The 17,470-nt window shown below is 45.1% G+C and overlaps 1 protein-coding gene across 2 annotated transcripts in view; it reads right to left on the bottom strand.

Moving 5' to 3' along the window:
• LOC126470998 (uncharacterized) overlaps positions 1 to 17,470 on the bottom strand; it is a 398,099-nt gene that overhangs the window by 187,559 nt on the left and 193,070 nt on the right. For both annotated transcript variants that reach the window (XM_050099049.1, XM_050099050.1), the window contains exon 2: positions 13,785 to 13,929. In XM_050099049.1, the coding sequence (XP_049955006.1) occupies positions 13,785 to 13,929 (145 nt within the window). The remainder of the gene's footprint in view (positions 1 to 13,784; positions 13,930 to 17,470) is intronic.

The raw sequence follows: 17,470 nt of genomic DNA, 5'->3' as shown, positions 1-17,470 counted from the left end.
GGAGGAGGAGAGGGTAGTAACAGAATGTGCCTCCCCCTCCCCTGCCCAGATTCTAACTCTCGATCCACACCTGATGCTGCAAGAAGCAATCGTTCCTCAAACAAATCCGCAGTCTCTACGGATAAAAAGTTTCTGCGATAGGGAAATCTGTGCCAGTTGGTTAGTCTCGCTTTCACATTTTTCGTTAGGAACGAGCTGAGTCGATTGTGGGAAGTCAGGCGCCAGACGCATGTCGGTAGAACAAGCGACCGTTTGGTTTCGCTGACTGCCTTTCGCGAGCGCGTGTCGCGCCACCTCTACCACTCTCGCCTCAGCTAGAGCCGCGGGTGTGGGTGTGCAGTAGCGCTTCGCTATAACGTGGTGCAGCTTACTTTCTAGGGCGGCTTAGTTACTTTCTCTTCCTACACACCGTCAAGCGCTACTTCCGTATCACAAATAACTCTTCACATACGCTGTCAAGTATGCGCGCGTAATTTCCTTTCCTCTCAGTTCTAGTAAAAGCACACGAAAAATGTAGAGACGGCGGAAGGCATGAGCTAAGCGCCGTGTCCAAATCTAGGGCATCCGATCCGAGGCTCAGCTGGGCAGGAATGGGGTAGAAAATCGGCTGCGCCTGTTTTGGAGGAATTCTTTTTATTTTTATTTTACCTGATTTATTTTTTTAAATGAATGAAATCTAGTTTCTTTTATATAAAAACCTTTATATAATTCATCCTTTCACAAACATTAAAATCATTTGCTAATAGTTCACCTTTTAATTTATTACGAAATAGCAGTGCCCCCGTTATTAATAAGTACGATGCACTGTCCCTTCGGACATACCTGGACGTACGAGTGCAGCTTGCGTGACACATGGACGACGACATACAGAGGTTTGGGTCTGGACGTGATTCGTGCACGGATAGCCGAAGCAGTTAAGGCGACCGCTGACGTAAAGCGGGAAATACGAGTTCGAGTTCCACTCCGGCACAAAATTTCATTCTCGTCGTTCCAACGCAGCCGACTGTGGTTCATATTCGCAACTGCAAATACATTTCCTGTATTTTAATTTATTGTTTTCGTCTTGGGTTTGGTTCAAATGGCTCTGAGCACTATGGGACTTAACTCCTGAGGTCACCAGTCCCCTATAACTTAAAACTACTTAAACCTAACTAATCTAAGGACATCACACACATCCATGCCCGAGGCAGGTTCGAACCTGCGACCGTAGCGGTCGCGCGGTTCCAGACTGTAGCGCCGAGAACCGCTCGGCCACCTATTGGGTTTGTATAAACCCTTTCGGTTAAGAGGGGGTTGACTGCACAGCTGGCAGCCCACCCTCCGCCCATATGCGGCGAGGGGGATGAAACAACAATGAAGAAAAAAATATGAAGAAATCGCAGTCATCTGACATTTAGGGAAACCGCGGAAAACCTCGATCAGTATGGCCGGATGCGGGCTACGTCCAGCTGTAGCCGATTAAGAATCCAGCACCATTTCGCGATAATCTATTTCGTGGTGTCCGCCCCTGGTAGCTGAGTGGTCAGCGCAACGGAATGTCATACCTAGCGGCCCGGGTTCCCGGCTGGGTCGGAGATTATCTCCGTTCAGGAATTTGGTTTTGTGTTATCATCATTTAATCCCCGTCGACACGCAGTCGCCGAAGTGGCGTCAACTCGAAAGACTTGCACCAGGCGAACGGTCTACCCGACGGGAGACCCTAGCCCATTTCCAGCAGCACCCGGACTAGGCAGTTATCGTCCCAACATAGGCTGCCGCACGGTTATTTTTTATTTCTTGGTAACGTGGTTAGAAATGATTCTCATAATCACATAAAAACTTCAGAAACAGAAATCAGTGCTGCGAATAGCAGAGCCACATTTTAAATTCTTGCAAAAACAATGATAGAAAAAAATTTATACAAATCGTTTTACTGTTCTCCAAAATATTCGCCCTTAAAATTTACATACTTTCGCATGCACTGGAAGCAATTCTTTGGAACATTGTTTCATTCTTATGTCAGTGCCTCAAGAAAAAGAAATGGTTTTCGAAGGATTCAACCATTTCGTAAGTTGATGAAACACGCTGTCAATGTATTTGTTATTTGATAACAGGAAACGAAAATAAATCGTGAGGAAATAAGTCATGTGAACGCGGCCAATGAGACATGAACTCGATGCTTTTTTCGTGTCGAATTATCAACTGAAGAATGGGCATGACAGACGTTCTAGATGAAATTTTTTAATAAAAAAAAACATTTTTATACCATTACGTTCTCGGTTTTCTGTTGCATATCCCTAAACTTGTTCCAAGTACCAAATCGCGAAGAAAATATTTGAGACATTCGTTGCTAGATGGTGCATGGAGTTCGGACCAAGCGATGTCTCTCCCTAGAGTTACAAGTGCCATGTGTTAAAGTCTTCGTTCTGCAAAATTGTTGAGCCAGCTGAAGTTATAAACTCAGTCCATTTAATTCAAATGTGCAAAACTGACTTCTTTGATTTTAAAGCTTCTGGTGAAACATTGTTGTTAAAGAACTAAACTAAACCCTAAACTCCGTCCGAACAGGCCTTGGAAGGCTCAAAGGCGGTGTGTAATATCTCAAAGTGCAGTATGATCAAAGTATCTCATACTCATCTGTTTCAAATACCTACCGAATTCCTTACTCTGAAACAGAAGGATTGAAAAATGTCAATATATCAAAACGAGGAAAGGCTTTGGCTGATGAATGTTTTGCCGTACTTCGTCTCAGACCAACTATGTTTATCAGTTGCAAAATATGAAGACCTTTTGACGATGTAACCATTTGTTTCACTAAAGCACAGGAAGCTCTACAGTAAACTGAGCAACATCTGATACCAACAATGCAGTTGAGTAGGAAACAAAACTCAATACTGAGGGATTTTTTCTAGAATTTAATTTTGTTATTATCTTGTACAATATTAAAAAGAGGTAAGAAATGGTTATTGTTGTCTATCATCCCACTAGTTAAAACATTACTGCTATATCAGACATAAAACGTCGTGCGTCAGTGTTACAGCAACTTGAGACAAAAATTTTGTTACTGGACTTAGAAACAGTTAGTTCCCTGGTATGACATTTCGAAAGTTTTAAATAAATTGTTTATTCTCTAATTTGTCTCATTAATTTTTGCATTGATGAAGCGAGCAGCATAATTCTGTGGTATCAGAATGCCTTCTCAATTTTTTGGATATAAATAAATTATGTAAAAAAGAGATACATTGTTTTTTTATTCCCCTGTCAAATGTGAGATTTAACATTTCCACCCTTCAAACGTCTGACGTACTGTGACAGCTGTTATTTTCACGATAAAGAATGGTGCGACGTTTGCGATTGTTTTTCCTGATTTCATTGATGACCTGTGGCAAAGTTTGTCGTATAGACTAATACTCGGCCGAAGCCGTTTGTGATCTTTCTAAACTCCAAAGCAATGGCTGTGACATATACTGCATCAACCAAGGAAGCGGTCATCCTTTTGTTGCAGGAGGTCCGCGAACGAACCGAACCACTCTTGTTGGTTTCTGTTCAAATCGAACCACGAAAATAGTTGACTACTGCTTAGTTTCCGTTTCGTACGAATATGTCAAAGGTTCGTCTCCTGTGAGGACGTTGTATGTGGATTTTGTGTTTCCTTGGTCGACTTTTTTGAGAGTTTTCTAACATTAATTAATACGAGGCTGTCCGCCGTATTGTACGGAATACACCATGAACACATCTTTTTCTTAGAAGCAAAACCAAACGTACTGCAGTCTGCGATACGTGGAACGTTGGGTCTACCTTACGTTACGCTACATAATATAATTTTGCGCACAATATCAATTTTATTTGCAACAAGCGATTTTGATCGACCTCAACGAAATTCATCGCTGACGAAAGTATGACTATGACTAAATTCTACAAACCAATATCGAACAGTCTTTTCTGAATAAGATTGGATTCCAAACGCTGAACGAATCGATTCGAGGCATTTTAGTTGGGTTATGTCTTTATGAAAATCGTAAAAAAATCATCCGCCGAATGAGTTAAGCTTTTACGAAAATTGTATAGAATGATACAACGAAAACTTTGAACTAAACTGGTCATTTTTCACAACACTGTTTCTTTAAACGCTCACTGTAAAGATACTACTCGGCCAGTTTCCGAGCTGTCAATAGCAAATGACAAATTTTCTGTTGATGTTCGTCCTAGCTGTGTCTTCTTGGATGTTATCTCCCCGCTTAATTCTGGGTCTTCCTCTTCCTCTCGTTCCACCTACTGTTCTGCAGAATGTTATTCTAGCTTCTCTGTTCTCCACCATTCTTGCTATACGGCCTGCCCAGTTCAACCTTCTCTTCTTTAGTACTTCGACGATGTTATGGTTTTCGAACATATTTCCTTATTTCTTAGTCTCCATTCCATATTATTTTTATCACGTACATGTCCAAAAATTTTCCTTAGTATTTTTCTTTCGAATTTTTTTCCTTAGTATTTTTCTTTCGAATTTTAATAGTTTTGCTTCAAATTTATATTCAAATATTAAGGCTTCACATCCTTACAGTGTTACTGATACAAGCACATTATGAAGCTAGTACTAAGTGATCTTTTCATTAGAATTTTGGTGAAACTAAAGTGTGTATTGTTCGTTGTTTCTAGATCGGCATCTATTTCTATGTCCGATCTATTGTTATTACTGAAAATAGTCTCTCAGTACTTGAAGCGGTCAATAGTCTTCAAAGTGAATCCATCTACAGCCAAAACTACATCATTTCTGATTTTCGTACTTATGGCCAGGTAATCTGTCTTTTCTTCTTTAACACACAATCCTCTTCTCTGGGCGATTTTGTAATAAATTTTCATTATTCTGATTACTTAGGTTTTGGAATTACTATACTACATCATTTGCGTAGGCATGTCTACTAATGTTCACCTTATTTAGTTGGATTTCTTGTGGATGATTTGCATCAAATTCTCTATCGATCTTCTCTAAAACAAGGTTGAATAAAGTGAAAATGTTCAAATGTGTGTGGATTCCTAAGTGACCAAACCGTGTAGTGTGTCTGTTCCTAGACACACTACATAAACTAACTTATGCTAAGAACGACACACACACCCATGCCCGAGGGAGGACTCGAACCTCCGGCGAGAGGGGCCGCGCAAGGAGTAAAGTAGGTGAAATGACATCCTCTTGTCTCATCCCACTGTACACCTTGAAATTTTGAGTTTCTCTTACACGACATACTACAAAAAGTATGGTCTATACACATTTTAACTACTCAGATTAACTTCTTTACAGTATTTAAAATTCCCTCATTATATTTAGGAGTGTCTGCCGACGTATGCTATCAAGGGCCTTTTTGAAATCCAGAAATAACATGTGGCACACCTATGCTAAATTCCCACGCCTTCGCAGTTATTTGTCTTAGAGTGATTAAATGATCTAATGTGAATCTACAGGGCTATTCAGAAGGAAGAAACAGATTTCAAACATTTATTGTTTCCAAACTACAAAAGATAGAGACAATTCCAAAGTTCCTGGAAAGATAAAAGTTCAAATTTTTATGCTTTCAATGTGAGCACCATGTGTTCCACGACAAATATCAGAACGGTGGCTAATTCCCCGCCACACACGAAGCATCTAGTATCTCGCTATCGAGCTTCAACAGTGCGATGTCGCAAACCCCACAGATAAAACTCACAAAGTGAGAGGTCTGGAGACCTGGGAGTCAGCCGGCCGTTGTGGCCGAGCGGTTATAGGCGCTTCAGTCTGGAACCGCGAGACCACTACGGTCGCAGGTTCGAATCCTACTTCGGGCATGGATGTGTGCGCTGTCCTTAGGTTAGTTAGGTTTAAGTAGTTCTACGTTCTAGGGGACTGATGACCTCAGATGTTAAGTCCCATTGTGGTCAGAGCTATTGGAACCATTTGAACCTGGTAGTGCACCGGCGACAACGTTCATCTTCAGCTTATGCTCTTCCAATCCAACGTCCTGGAATGGTATCATTCAGGTAACGTCGGTCGTCCTTAGAGAATTTATCTGTGGGGTTACGAAAAACACGGTCAAGAAAGTCTGCGACACCTCATTGTTGACGCTGTGAATTCGATAACGAGAGACCAGCTGATTCGCGTGTGGCAGGAAATGAGCCACCGTTTTGATATTTGTCGTATAACACATGGAGCTCACATTGAATGCATACAATTGTGAACTTTTCTCTTTCTAGGAACGTTGGAGCTATGTTTCTGTCTTTAGTAGTTTAGAAGCAATAAATGTTTGAAATCTGTTCCTTCTCTTTGAATAGCCCTGTATTACTGTCCTTCGAAAAAAAGTGAAGCATCCAAAGGAGGAAACGAAATGAAACTTCACGTGTCGAGAGGGTATGTCATGTTATCTGAGTGATCACAAAATCGAGTCAAATTTGCTAAGATCCGGTCGGTGTGGCCGAGCGGTTCTACGCGCTTCAGTCTGAAACCGCACGACCGCTACGGTCGCAGGTTCAAATCCTGCCTCGGGCATGGATGTGTGTGATGTCCTTAGGTTAGTTAGGTTTAAGTAGTTCTACGTTCTAGGGGACTGATGACCCCAAATAGTCCCATAGTGCTCAGAGCCATTTGAACCAATTTTGCTAAAAACTTTGTAGTATGACCCCACTTATCAGTATGACGTTGTACCCTATCTGACCAGGTTGTTGTATCCTCTCCTGAAGAAGTGGGCCCAAAGCTGTTTTAACTGGACCTCGACATCCTGGATGCTGTCGCTGGGACGCAGCTGACGTTCGAGCTGGTATCTCGCTGGCCACAACAGTACCTCAACACCATGTAGCCAGTTCATAGAGATACGTGTTATGTGTAGACGAGCAATGTCGTGTTTAAAAAAGATAGCCTGGTATCGGGTCCGCGGCTCGTCGTCTAGGGGCTAGCGTTGCTGCCTCTGGATCACGGGATCCCAGGTTCGATTCCCAGCCGGGATGGGGATTTTCTCTGCCTGGGGACTGTGTGTGTGTTGTCCTCTTCAATTCATCATCATCATCATCATCATTCGTGACAGTGGCTAGTTTGGACTGTGTAAGAAATCGGACTGCGAAAAAGTTGGGACTTTGTACGGGTGCTGATGACCTCGCAGTCGAGCGCCCCACAAACCAAAACTTCATCATCATCATCATCATCTGGTATCGGGCCGGGCGGAAGTTCAATGCCCGCCGGAATAAATGGATCTCGATGGCCGGTAGAGCGCAATGTCGCCGCAGCGCTGCACTCGCCTTGAGTGCCCCACCGTGTCGCCACGTGAATACACCTGCCAACAGTGTCCCTCACAGCTGGCATAAATACCGCCGCATCTCGACCGCAACACCAACTACTGCGTGTTGTCGAGGACGCGATGGGAGCCCTGGAGCGTCGGGAGTACTCAGGGGCGGTGCTTCTTGACATCTCCAAGGCCTCTGACTGCGTGTGGCACGAGGGCCTCCTCTACAAACTTTTTGTACTGAGGTTTCCGACGTCGCACGTCAGACTCATCGCGTCTTACCTGCGTGACCGGACTTTTCACGTTCGTGCCGAAGACGGCATCTCAGCTAACAGGCCTATACGTGCGGGAATGCCGCAGGGGTCGGTTCTCGGCTCCCAGCTGTACTCCCTGTATACAGCCCATGTACCGCACACAGATAGGGTATACCTAGTATTATACGCAGATGACACCACACTCGAAGCGCGTTCCCAAAGGATCGACGTCGTTCGTCGCCGTTTACAGGAGGCATGCGATGTCCTGGGAGCCTGGGCTAAGAAAGGGCGCCATAAGTTCAATGCCACTAAAAACCAGGCTGTGGTAATAACGCGACGTAGAGTGCCCAGGAGCTTCACTCGTTGCGAATCGTGGGAGGCCCCGTCCCCTGATCCCGCACGGCTAAGTACCTATGGGTAGCACTTGATAGGCATCTGACCTGAAAACCGCATATTCGTGAGGTCTGCGGGAAAGCGCATGCCCGTTTGAATGCACTTTAACCCCTATTAAATCTGGAATCAACGCTTCCTCCACTCTGTGGAATTACGCTATATCTAGCACTGATGCGACCAGTGCTATAATATGTGGTGTCACCGCCAGACATCACACTTGCTAGGTGGTAGCCTTTAAATCGGCCGCGGTCCGTTAGTATACGTCGGACCCGCGTGTCGCCACTGTCAGTGATTGTAGACCGAGCGCCGCTACACGGCAGTTCTAGTCTAGAGACACTCCCAAGCACTCGCCCAGTTGGACAGCCGACTTTCCTAGGGATGGTTCACTGTCTACATACGATCTCATTTGCCGAGACGACAATTTAGCATAGCCCTCAGCTACGTCATTTGCTACGACCTAGCAAGGCGCCATATTCAGTTACTATATGTCTTCTGAACAGATATTGTGAATCATGTATCGTCAAGAGCGACGTTCATCATTAATGGATTAATGTTACGTATCAAACTAATTACGTCCGCTTTCTGAATTCTAATTCCTTGTCATGTTCCAAGACCTCAAGTCAGTATAGTTCTTTCCTCCTCACGCCAGCCTGCGTGAGCTAAAACGCGTGCATTTCGGCCTCCTCTTGTAACACGGTGTTGGCTCTTCAGCCAACACAACAGAATACGCGTCCTCAGTGTGGGGAAAAGCAGCCGATACCCATATTCGTCGTCTCCAAGGGGTGCGAGGGAGAGCTCTGCGACTCGCCTTGCACTTACCGCGAGAGTACTCGACCAGGGCCTTGTACGAGGGATCTATGAAACTTCGCGACAGTCTGACAATCGGCTAGTTTCAAGGCTGGGATACCAGTAACACAGATGACGGACCACCAGGTGGCCCGACCTGCTTCGGCAGTGAGCCAGGCTCAAAACACACTCGTCAGTGCTCACGTCGCAGAGATCACAAACAAAACAGTTGGGTGAACACAAATACACTTCGAGGAAATGCAGGAACAATTTTATAAACCTTATCCTGTGCAAAACATACAGTTAGGGTTGTCTTTTATGAAAAGAGCAGATACCGCTCATTGAGTCGTGTACTTCGTCTGACAGTGTCCGTTACTGTCTCCATCGTACTACTGACTATTTGATATTGGTTTTCCCCTCTGCTCTCGATTTGGTCTGTGGCTCGTACTCGATCTGTTGACAGCTTTGTGTCGAAAGTTCGTCGCACTTCGTTATCTGCATATCTACATATATACTCCCCTAGCCACCAAGCGGTGTGTGGCGGAGGGCACAATTCGTGACAAAGTCATAAAGTCATATTCCCCCCCCCCCCCCCACTGATCCACTCGCGTATCGCGCGAGGCTAAACAGTACGAGCTCTAATCTCCCTTATCTTTGAATGGTGATCACTGCGCGATTTGAAACTTGGTGGTAATAATATATGCTCTACATCCTCGGTGAAGATCGGATTTCGGAATTTAGTGAACAGCCCCTTCTGTTTAGCGCGCCATCTATTTCCAAGGGTGTCCCAATTCAAACTTTCTATGAGATTTGTACCGTTCTCGCGATGGCTAAATGTACCAGTCACGAATCTTGCCGCTCTTCTTTGGACCTTCTCAATCTCTTGAATCAGACCCAACTGGTAAGGGTCCCATACAGACGAACAATACTCCAAGACTGGACAAACTAACGTATTGTAAGCTATTTCCTTTGTTGAAGGACTGCATCGCTTCAGGATTCTACCAATAAACAGCAATCTAGAGTTCGCCTTACCCGTTACTTGTGTAATCTGATCATTCCATTTGAGATCATTTCGAGTAGTCATACCCAGATGCTTGACGGACGCTACCGCTTCCAAAGACTGGGCATTTATTTTGTACATTAATGGGGATTTTCGCCTTGTTATACGCAGTAGGTTACACTTACTAATATTGAGAGATAACTGCCAGCCATTACACCAAGCATTTATTTTCCGCAAATCCTCGTTGATTTATTCACAACTTTCACTCCTTTCCTGTAGACTACAGCATCATCGGCATACAGTCTAAGGCCGCTGTCAATGCCATCAACCAGATCGTTTATGTATCGTGTAAATTGCTATTGACTTTTTCTCGTTGTGTCGGGTCCGCCGTTCATCTGCCCCATTGCTCGATTCCGGCGTGAGTTTGAGTCCCGGCCACAGGCGGTCTTTACGCCTCGCGTCGTCACCGTTTCTCGCCTGTTCCTCTGACGTTTGCACCGGATATAGCAGATAGAACGCTACTTTGCACGGGAGGTAACACACGACGGCGCAGGAGATCTGTGAAGTATCGCCAGAGTTCCTTCAAGTCAGTACCAGCCGTGGCCTCAAGTCATACCCGACGGTTTCCCACACCGTCACTTCCGGACGTCTCCATAGGTCAACGCCATGATCGTCAACGATGGTCATCCGGAGTAGTGCAGTATCGCGTTTCATTGCCGAACACAATGCGACGTCATTCATCAGTGGCCCGTGCTTTCCGGTCATGGCACCATTCCAAACGCAGCCCTTTGTGTCGTGTTGTTAGGGGACGTCCATTAATTGCGCGAGAGGGGAAGGGGTTCGGCAAAATCTCACCGTAGCTCATTTAAAGCGGGCGCGGTGGCAATCACAATCTCTCGTCAATTTTTTAATTCAGAGAACACGCATTACTATAATGGATAACATTTTGTTTTATAAAATTAATGCCGCGCCACACAGAAAGTGCCCTCCAGTCGTCGTGGCCTCTTTGAAGTGAACTGAATGCTTTACGCGTCTGCATGCCAGATTTGAAGTAAGTGCCGCACAGGTGTGAAATTTCATTTCGGGGGTTCCCCCTGCAGCACTGGCCGAAAACACAGGGTGTCAGTCAGTGAGTCAATCGTGATATTCTGCATCTCACGTAAGGCCGATGTTATTGTGTTCGACACGAATTTGTATCAAAATTTTTAAAATGCCTATGTTAAGCAGCATGTCGACAGAGAGTCGAAACACGAGTGAGAGCAAGAAGCTATTCGTTTGTGGAAGGAAGCTACGCTGAAGTTCACCAACAAAAAATCTCTTAATGATCGTATAAAGAAAGACTGAAAACCTACATAATCGTAAGGTTCAAAGAAAGGTACAAACAATGTTGTCTTTCATCTGCAAAAGTAAGTAAAGTTTCAGGACATTTAATGTAAGTAACGTGTGAATGAAAGGACAGTTTTTTAGGGATCCGTCAAAATGGTTAATACTACGTTCGTGAAGCATTTCTGTCTGTCTGTCTGTCCCTGTCTGTCCGTCCCTCCGAATATTGCTCAGGTTTGAAACTTCCTGGCAGATTAAAACTGTGTGCCCGACCGAGACTCGAACTCGGGACCTTTGCCTTTCGCGGGCAAGTGCTCTACCATCTGAGCTACCGAAGCACGACTCACGCCCGGTAATCACAGCTTTACTTCTGCCAGTATCTCGTCTCCTACCTTCCAAACTTTACAGAAGCTCTTCTGCGAAGGTACGCCCCAACATCGTGCAGCCCGCCTCCAGTGGTGTCGCGACAGGCGTGAATGGAGGGACGAATGGAGACGTGTCGTCTTCAGCGATGAGAGTCGCTTCTTCCTTGGTGCCAATGATGGTCGTATGCGTGTTTGGCGCCGTGCAGGTGAGCGCCACAATCAGGACTGCATACGACCGAGGCACACAGGGCCAACACCCGGCATCATGGTGTGGGGAGCGATCTCCTACACTGGCCGTACACCACTGGTGATCGTCGAGGGGACAGTGAATAGTGCACGGTACATCCAAACCGTCATCGAACCCATCGTTCTACCATTCCTAGACCGGCAAGGGAACTTGCTGTTCCAACAGGACAATGCACGTCCGCATGTATCCCGTGCCACCCAACGTGCTCTAGAAGGTGTAAGTCAACTACCCTGGCCAGCAAGATCTCCGGATCTGTCCCCCATTGAGCATGTTTGGGACTAGATGAAGCGTCGTCTCACGCGGTCTGCACGTCCAGCACGAACGCTGGTCCAACTGAGGCGCCAGGTGGAAATGGCATGGCAAGCCGTTCCACAGGACTACATCCAGCATCTCTACGATCGTCTCCATGGGAGAATAGCAGCCTGCATTGCTGCGAAAGGTGGATATACACTGTACTAGTGCCGACATTGTGCATGCTCTGTTGCCTGTGTCTATGTGCCTGTGGTTCTGTCAGTGTGATCATGTGATGTATCTGACCCCAGGAATGTGTCAATAAAGTTTCCCCTTCCTGGGACAATGAATTCACGGTGTTCTTATTTCAATTTCCAGGAGTGTATATAAGATAATATAACCGCATAAAATACAGTAATCTGTCTGTACACTTGATGTATTAAAGTCCCCATCCGCGTTTTTCTGTCTGTTCGTGAAGACTAATGTGAAGAACAATCGTAGGGATTTTGATACTGTTTTCAACGTTGAATAGACTGATTTACGAGGAAGGTTTTGTGTATATAATTTGTAAGTATTTCATACCAGTTGGCTCATATACGATAATTTAAAGTCCTCCACCGTCTTTTTCAATTTGCATGTCAAGACTAATCTCAGAAATTACTGTGAGGATTCAGAATACGTTTTTCAGAGATAGGCAGTCTGATTCACGACGAATAATTTATTACCACCATCCCAGACAAGTCGTCGTGTCGTATATACTTCGTGCTACCCCTTCGAAGCAGAGGTGGATCGCTAATACAGTACTAGAAGAACTAGAAAAGAAATACTTGACAGCTGAACACAATGTTACTTATTTAATGACCGAGCGAGGTGGCGCAGTGGTTAGCACACTGGACTCGCATTCGGGAGGACGACGGTTCAATCCCGTCTCCGCCATCCTGATTTAGGTTTTCTGTGATTTCCCTAAATCGTTTCAGGCAAATGCCGGGATGGTTCCTTTGAAAGGGCACGGCCGATTTCCTTCCCAGTCCTTCCCTAACCCGAGCTTGCGCTCCGTCTCTAATGACCTCGTTGTCGACGGGACGTTAAACACTAACCACCACCACCACCACCACCACTTATTTAATTAGAGACATAGGGTTGTGTGAGGGAGGAGACCAGACAGCGAGATGTTCGGTCTCATCGGATTAGGGAAGGACGGGGAAGGAAATCGGCCGTGCCCTTTCAAAGGAACCATCGCGGCATTTGCCTGGAGCGATTTAGGGAAATCACGGAAAACCTAAATCAGGATGGCCGGACGTGGGATTGAACCGTTTCCTCCTGAATGCGAGTCCAGTGTGCTAACCACTGTGCATTTAATTAGATATGAACATATTTTTGTTTCCAAAGAATCATCTTAATATCCAAGTTCAATATTGCGTTTTAAGGACTAGAATGTCAGTTTTAAGATACAAGTTATTCTTATTTCTTCCGTTATTTTCAAAATTGAAGTGTTTCATTGTTTTGTTTTACTTGCTGGAGAGATGTCTACTAATACCGACTTAAGGAGAATATATATTTTGAAGAGCAAGGATTTTATCTTTGTTCTAAGAAACGACGAAATTTTAGTTTCAAAGTAAAAATGAAAAAACAACAGAAAAGAATAAAAGAACATATTTAAAAAAATTCCTGGTACTGCCATTGATTTTTTTCGTGGTGGGGTTACTAGAGAGAGGTGTATTTAGCACTTGAGGAACTGCTTGAGTGGGAAGTATAGGTTTCCAGGTCTGAGAAGTCGACAACGACAGGTAGAGCTGTGTGCTGACCCCACGGTCCTAAATATCGCACGTAAATGACGCCGCAAGGCAGAGGGTGACACGGTTGCCGCTCAGCACCGTATAGCTGAGCTAGTATACCCATGGGTGCCCGCTTCGGGGTGAGGTGTTGTCCGAAAATGAATTATGACTGCGTCCGCGCAGCCGTGTTTACCTGTGACGGTGTTTGAGGCGCTGTCGGCGCTCCCAGGCGGCCACGGAGGTGAGCACAGCGCGCAGGATCTCCGCGTCGTTCTGCTCGTCGGCCGCCTCCTGCGCAGCCGTCGCCCACGGCGATCCACCGCACTCCGCCTCGAGAGCTGCAACACGCAATACGCCAGTCGTAATCTCCGCGTCGTAGTCGCTACAGTGCAATCTTGCGCAACGATAAACACTACTGGATATTAAAATTGCTACACCACGAAGATGACGTGCTACAGACGCGGAATTTAACCGACAGGACGAAGATTCTGTGATATGCAAATGATTAGCTATTCAGAGCAACGTGCTGACATGAGGAAACTTTCCAACCGATTTCACATACACAAACTGCAGTTGACCGGCGTTGCCTGGTGAAGCGTTGTTGTGATGTCCCATGTAAGGAGGAGAAATGCGTACCATCACGTTTCCGACTTTGATAAAGGTCGGATTGTAGCCTATCGCGATTGCGCGTATCGCCACATTGCTGCTCGCGTTTGTCGAGGTCCAATGACTGTTAGCAGAATATGGAACCGGTGGGTTCAGGAGGGTAATACAGAACGCCGTGCAGGATCCTAATGGCCTCGTATCACTGGCAGTCGAGATGACAGGCATCTTATCTGCATGGGTGTAACGGATCGAGCAGCCATGTCTCGATCCCTGAGTCAACAGATGGGGACGTTTGCAAGACAACAACCATCTGCACGAACAGTTCGACGACGTTTGCAGTAGCCTGGACTATCAGCTCGGTGACCGTAGCTGCGGATACCCTTGACGCTGCATCACAGACAGGAGCGCCTGCGATGGTGTACTCAACGACGAATCTGGGTGCACGAATGGCAAAACGTCATTTTTTCGGATGAATCCAGGTTCTGTTTACAGCATCATGATGATCGCATCCGTGTCTGGCCACATGGCGGTGAACGCACATTGGAAGCATGTATTCGTCATCGCCATACTGGCGTATCACCTGGCGCGATGGTATGGGGTGCCATTGGTTACCTCTTGTTCACATGGACGGAACTTTGAACAGTGGACGTTACATTTCAGATGTGTTACGACCCGTGGCTCTACCCTTCATTCGATCCATGCGAAACCCTACATTTCAGCAGGATAATGCACGATCGCATGTTGCAGGTCCTGTACGGGCCTTTCTGGATACAGAAAACGTTCGACTGCTGCCCTGGCCAGCGCATTCTCCAGATCTCTCACCATTTGAAAACGTCTGGTCAATGGTGGCCGAGCAACTGGCTCGTCACAATTCGCCAGTCACTACTCTTGATGAACTGTGGTACCGTGTTGAAGCATGGGCAGCTGTACCTGTACACGCCATGCAGGCTCTGTTTAACTCAATGCCCAGGCGTATCAAGGCCGTTATTACGGCAGAGGTACTTATTTCTCAGGATCTATGCACCCAAATTGGGTGAAAATGTAATCACATGTTAGTTCTAGTATAATATAGTTGTCCAATGAATACCCGTTTATCATCTGCATTTCTCTTGGCGTAGCAATTTTAATCGCCAGTAGTTTACAAGAATCCGTACAGATTCAGGATCTCCATCGTGTGGGTTCTTCTGGACGAAATTTATGCTCACAGTTCTTACCCTCGTTTCTCTTCTACGTCTATATATATGGACTCCGCAAGCCACCTTATGATGTGAGGGGGAGCAGGGCTACCACTCTCTCTCTCTCTCTCTCTCTCTCTCTCTCTCTCTCTCTTTCTCCTCCCGCCGCCTTTCCCAAATGACCATGGGTACAATTACTGTTGGTAAATCTCTGAATGGGTTCTAATCTAATTATCTGATATTCTAGCCCTCAACATTTTGCAAGATCAATACGGGAGGAAGCAATACATTGTTCCACTCATCAAGAAATGTATGCTCTCGCTCTTTCAGTTGTCAAACATGGTATTTCTAGGTTTTCTTAATCCCCATTACTCACTGTCAACCCAATTACCCATGGCTCACTCATTTACCCTTTCAGACACCACGTAGAATTTCCTGATCCCAAACATTTCGTTACTAAAAATTCCCCTCCTACAATGTCCAACATAATCAATTAACTTTAAACAGAATACGAAGCGAATTACTGTAGTCAGTTTCGACCTGGAAGACTGGTAAATATTTACCCTTATTATATATTATTTGAAGCCAAAAAGAGGCGCATTACTGTTAATAATATAATTGACATACAAAGTTCCAATTAAGGAAATGGAAAGCCAATATGAAAGTTGCTAACTTTTTATATTAGCGGTTAAATTCCGTTAAACTCTTAACATTTATATAGATTAAATACAACATTCTAGAAACTACCAAGCTGCCCCTATTGAAATCCAATCACATTGGTAAACAGTACCCAGAGTCGCAATTCCCATTCCAATGTAACATCTGCATTTTATCACACCCAATGCGGTACCAGGCACGGATCGAACGCGAACGGAAGGGTTATAGAGTATATGACACTCCACCTCCACCAAAAAAAATCTTCGTAAACGCATTTGTATTTTTACATAATTCAGTTTTCAAATTTACCAGTGACTTTCAGAAAAGAAAGTAGTATCAAAGCTAATACTCTAAAGAATAGCAAGGAGTTCTAGAAACTTCCAATTATACTGAACCCAGGAAACTTCTCAGTTGCAAGGACTTGCTCACATAGCTGGAATTGCAAAAAATGGCTCTGAGCACTATGCGATTTAACTTCTGAGGTCATCAGTCGCCTAGAACTTAGAACTAATTAAGCTTAACTAACCTAAGGACATCACACACATCCATGCCCGAGGCAGGATTCGAACCTGCGACCGTAGCGGGCGCTCGGCTCCAGACCTGGAATTGGAGACTTACTGGCTGCAAAGAATATACCATCTAGGAAAAGGTTCCCATTCACAGACTCACTGTAACCGCCGTCAGCAACAAATCTGTCAGTTCTGAGTGGACAGGTTGGAATGGCAAACCACAGGAAGTTGAGTGGAGCAAGAGAGTCTCCACTACGAAAAGAATATCAGAAAGGTCGACTTCCCAAACGTAGGTGGAAACATACGAAATAAATAGCATTACCATGATTTACCACACAGTCATAGTCTATAGACTCGTATTCACAATCGAAGTGCTAAGCGACATACTTATAGTGGTCAGTGCAAACTACGATTTTATATTGTGTAAATTGTGCAGGCGTTGAAGTTGTTCGAATTTTGTTGTTGTTATACTAGGGGACCTAAAAAAGTATTAATATGTGACACATTATTATGGCAGACCAAGTAACTTATATGAAATGCTGCACTACATTTCAAAATGACACGAACACATGACACTATTTTTCAATAGAGTCACCAAGTCTATGTAAACAACGGTCAGAACGTTCTACCAACAGTTCAACTCCTTGAGGATAGAAATCCGCTCCTTGGTCAAGGAGGCCATTCGAGGACCACTGCGCGAACGTCCTCATTGAAGCAAAACCTGCGACTGCTACGAATCAGTTCCTCAGCTGTTTGGAAATTGTCGTCTGTGATTAATGTCGATGGCCTGCTTTCCGAATAAACACCACCTATGACTGTGCGGCCTTGGTCAAGTTGTTGTCACCATTTCACTACGGCTGGACGCGACTTTACAAAATGGTTCAAATACATCTGAGCACTATGGGACTGAACATCTAAGGTCATCAGTCACC

The sequence above is a fragment of the Schistocerca serialis genome, chromosome 3 (genome assembly GCF_023864345.2).
Source record: "Schistocerca serialis cubense isolate TAMUIC-IGC-003099 chromosome 3, iqSchSeri2.2, whole genome shotgun sequence".
NCBI classification, from domain to species: domain Eukaryota; kingdom Metazoa; phylum Arthropoda; class Insecta; order Orthoptera; family Acrididae; genus Schistocerca; species Schistocerca serialis.
This window is presented reverse-complemented; position numbering and strand designations above follow the sequence as displayed.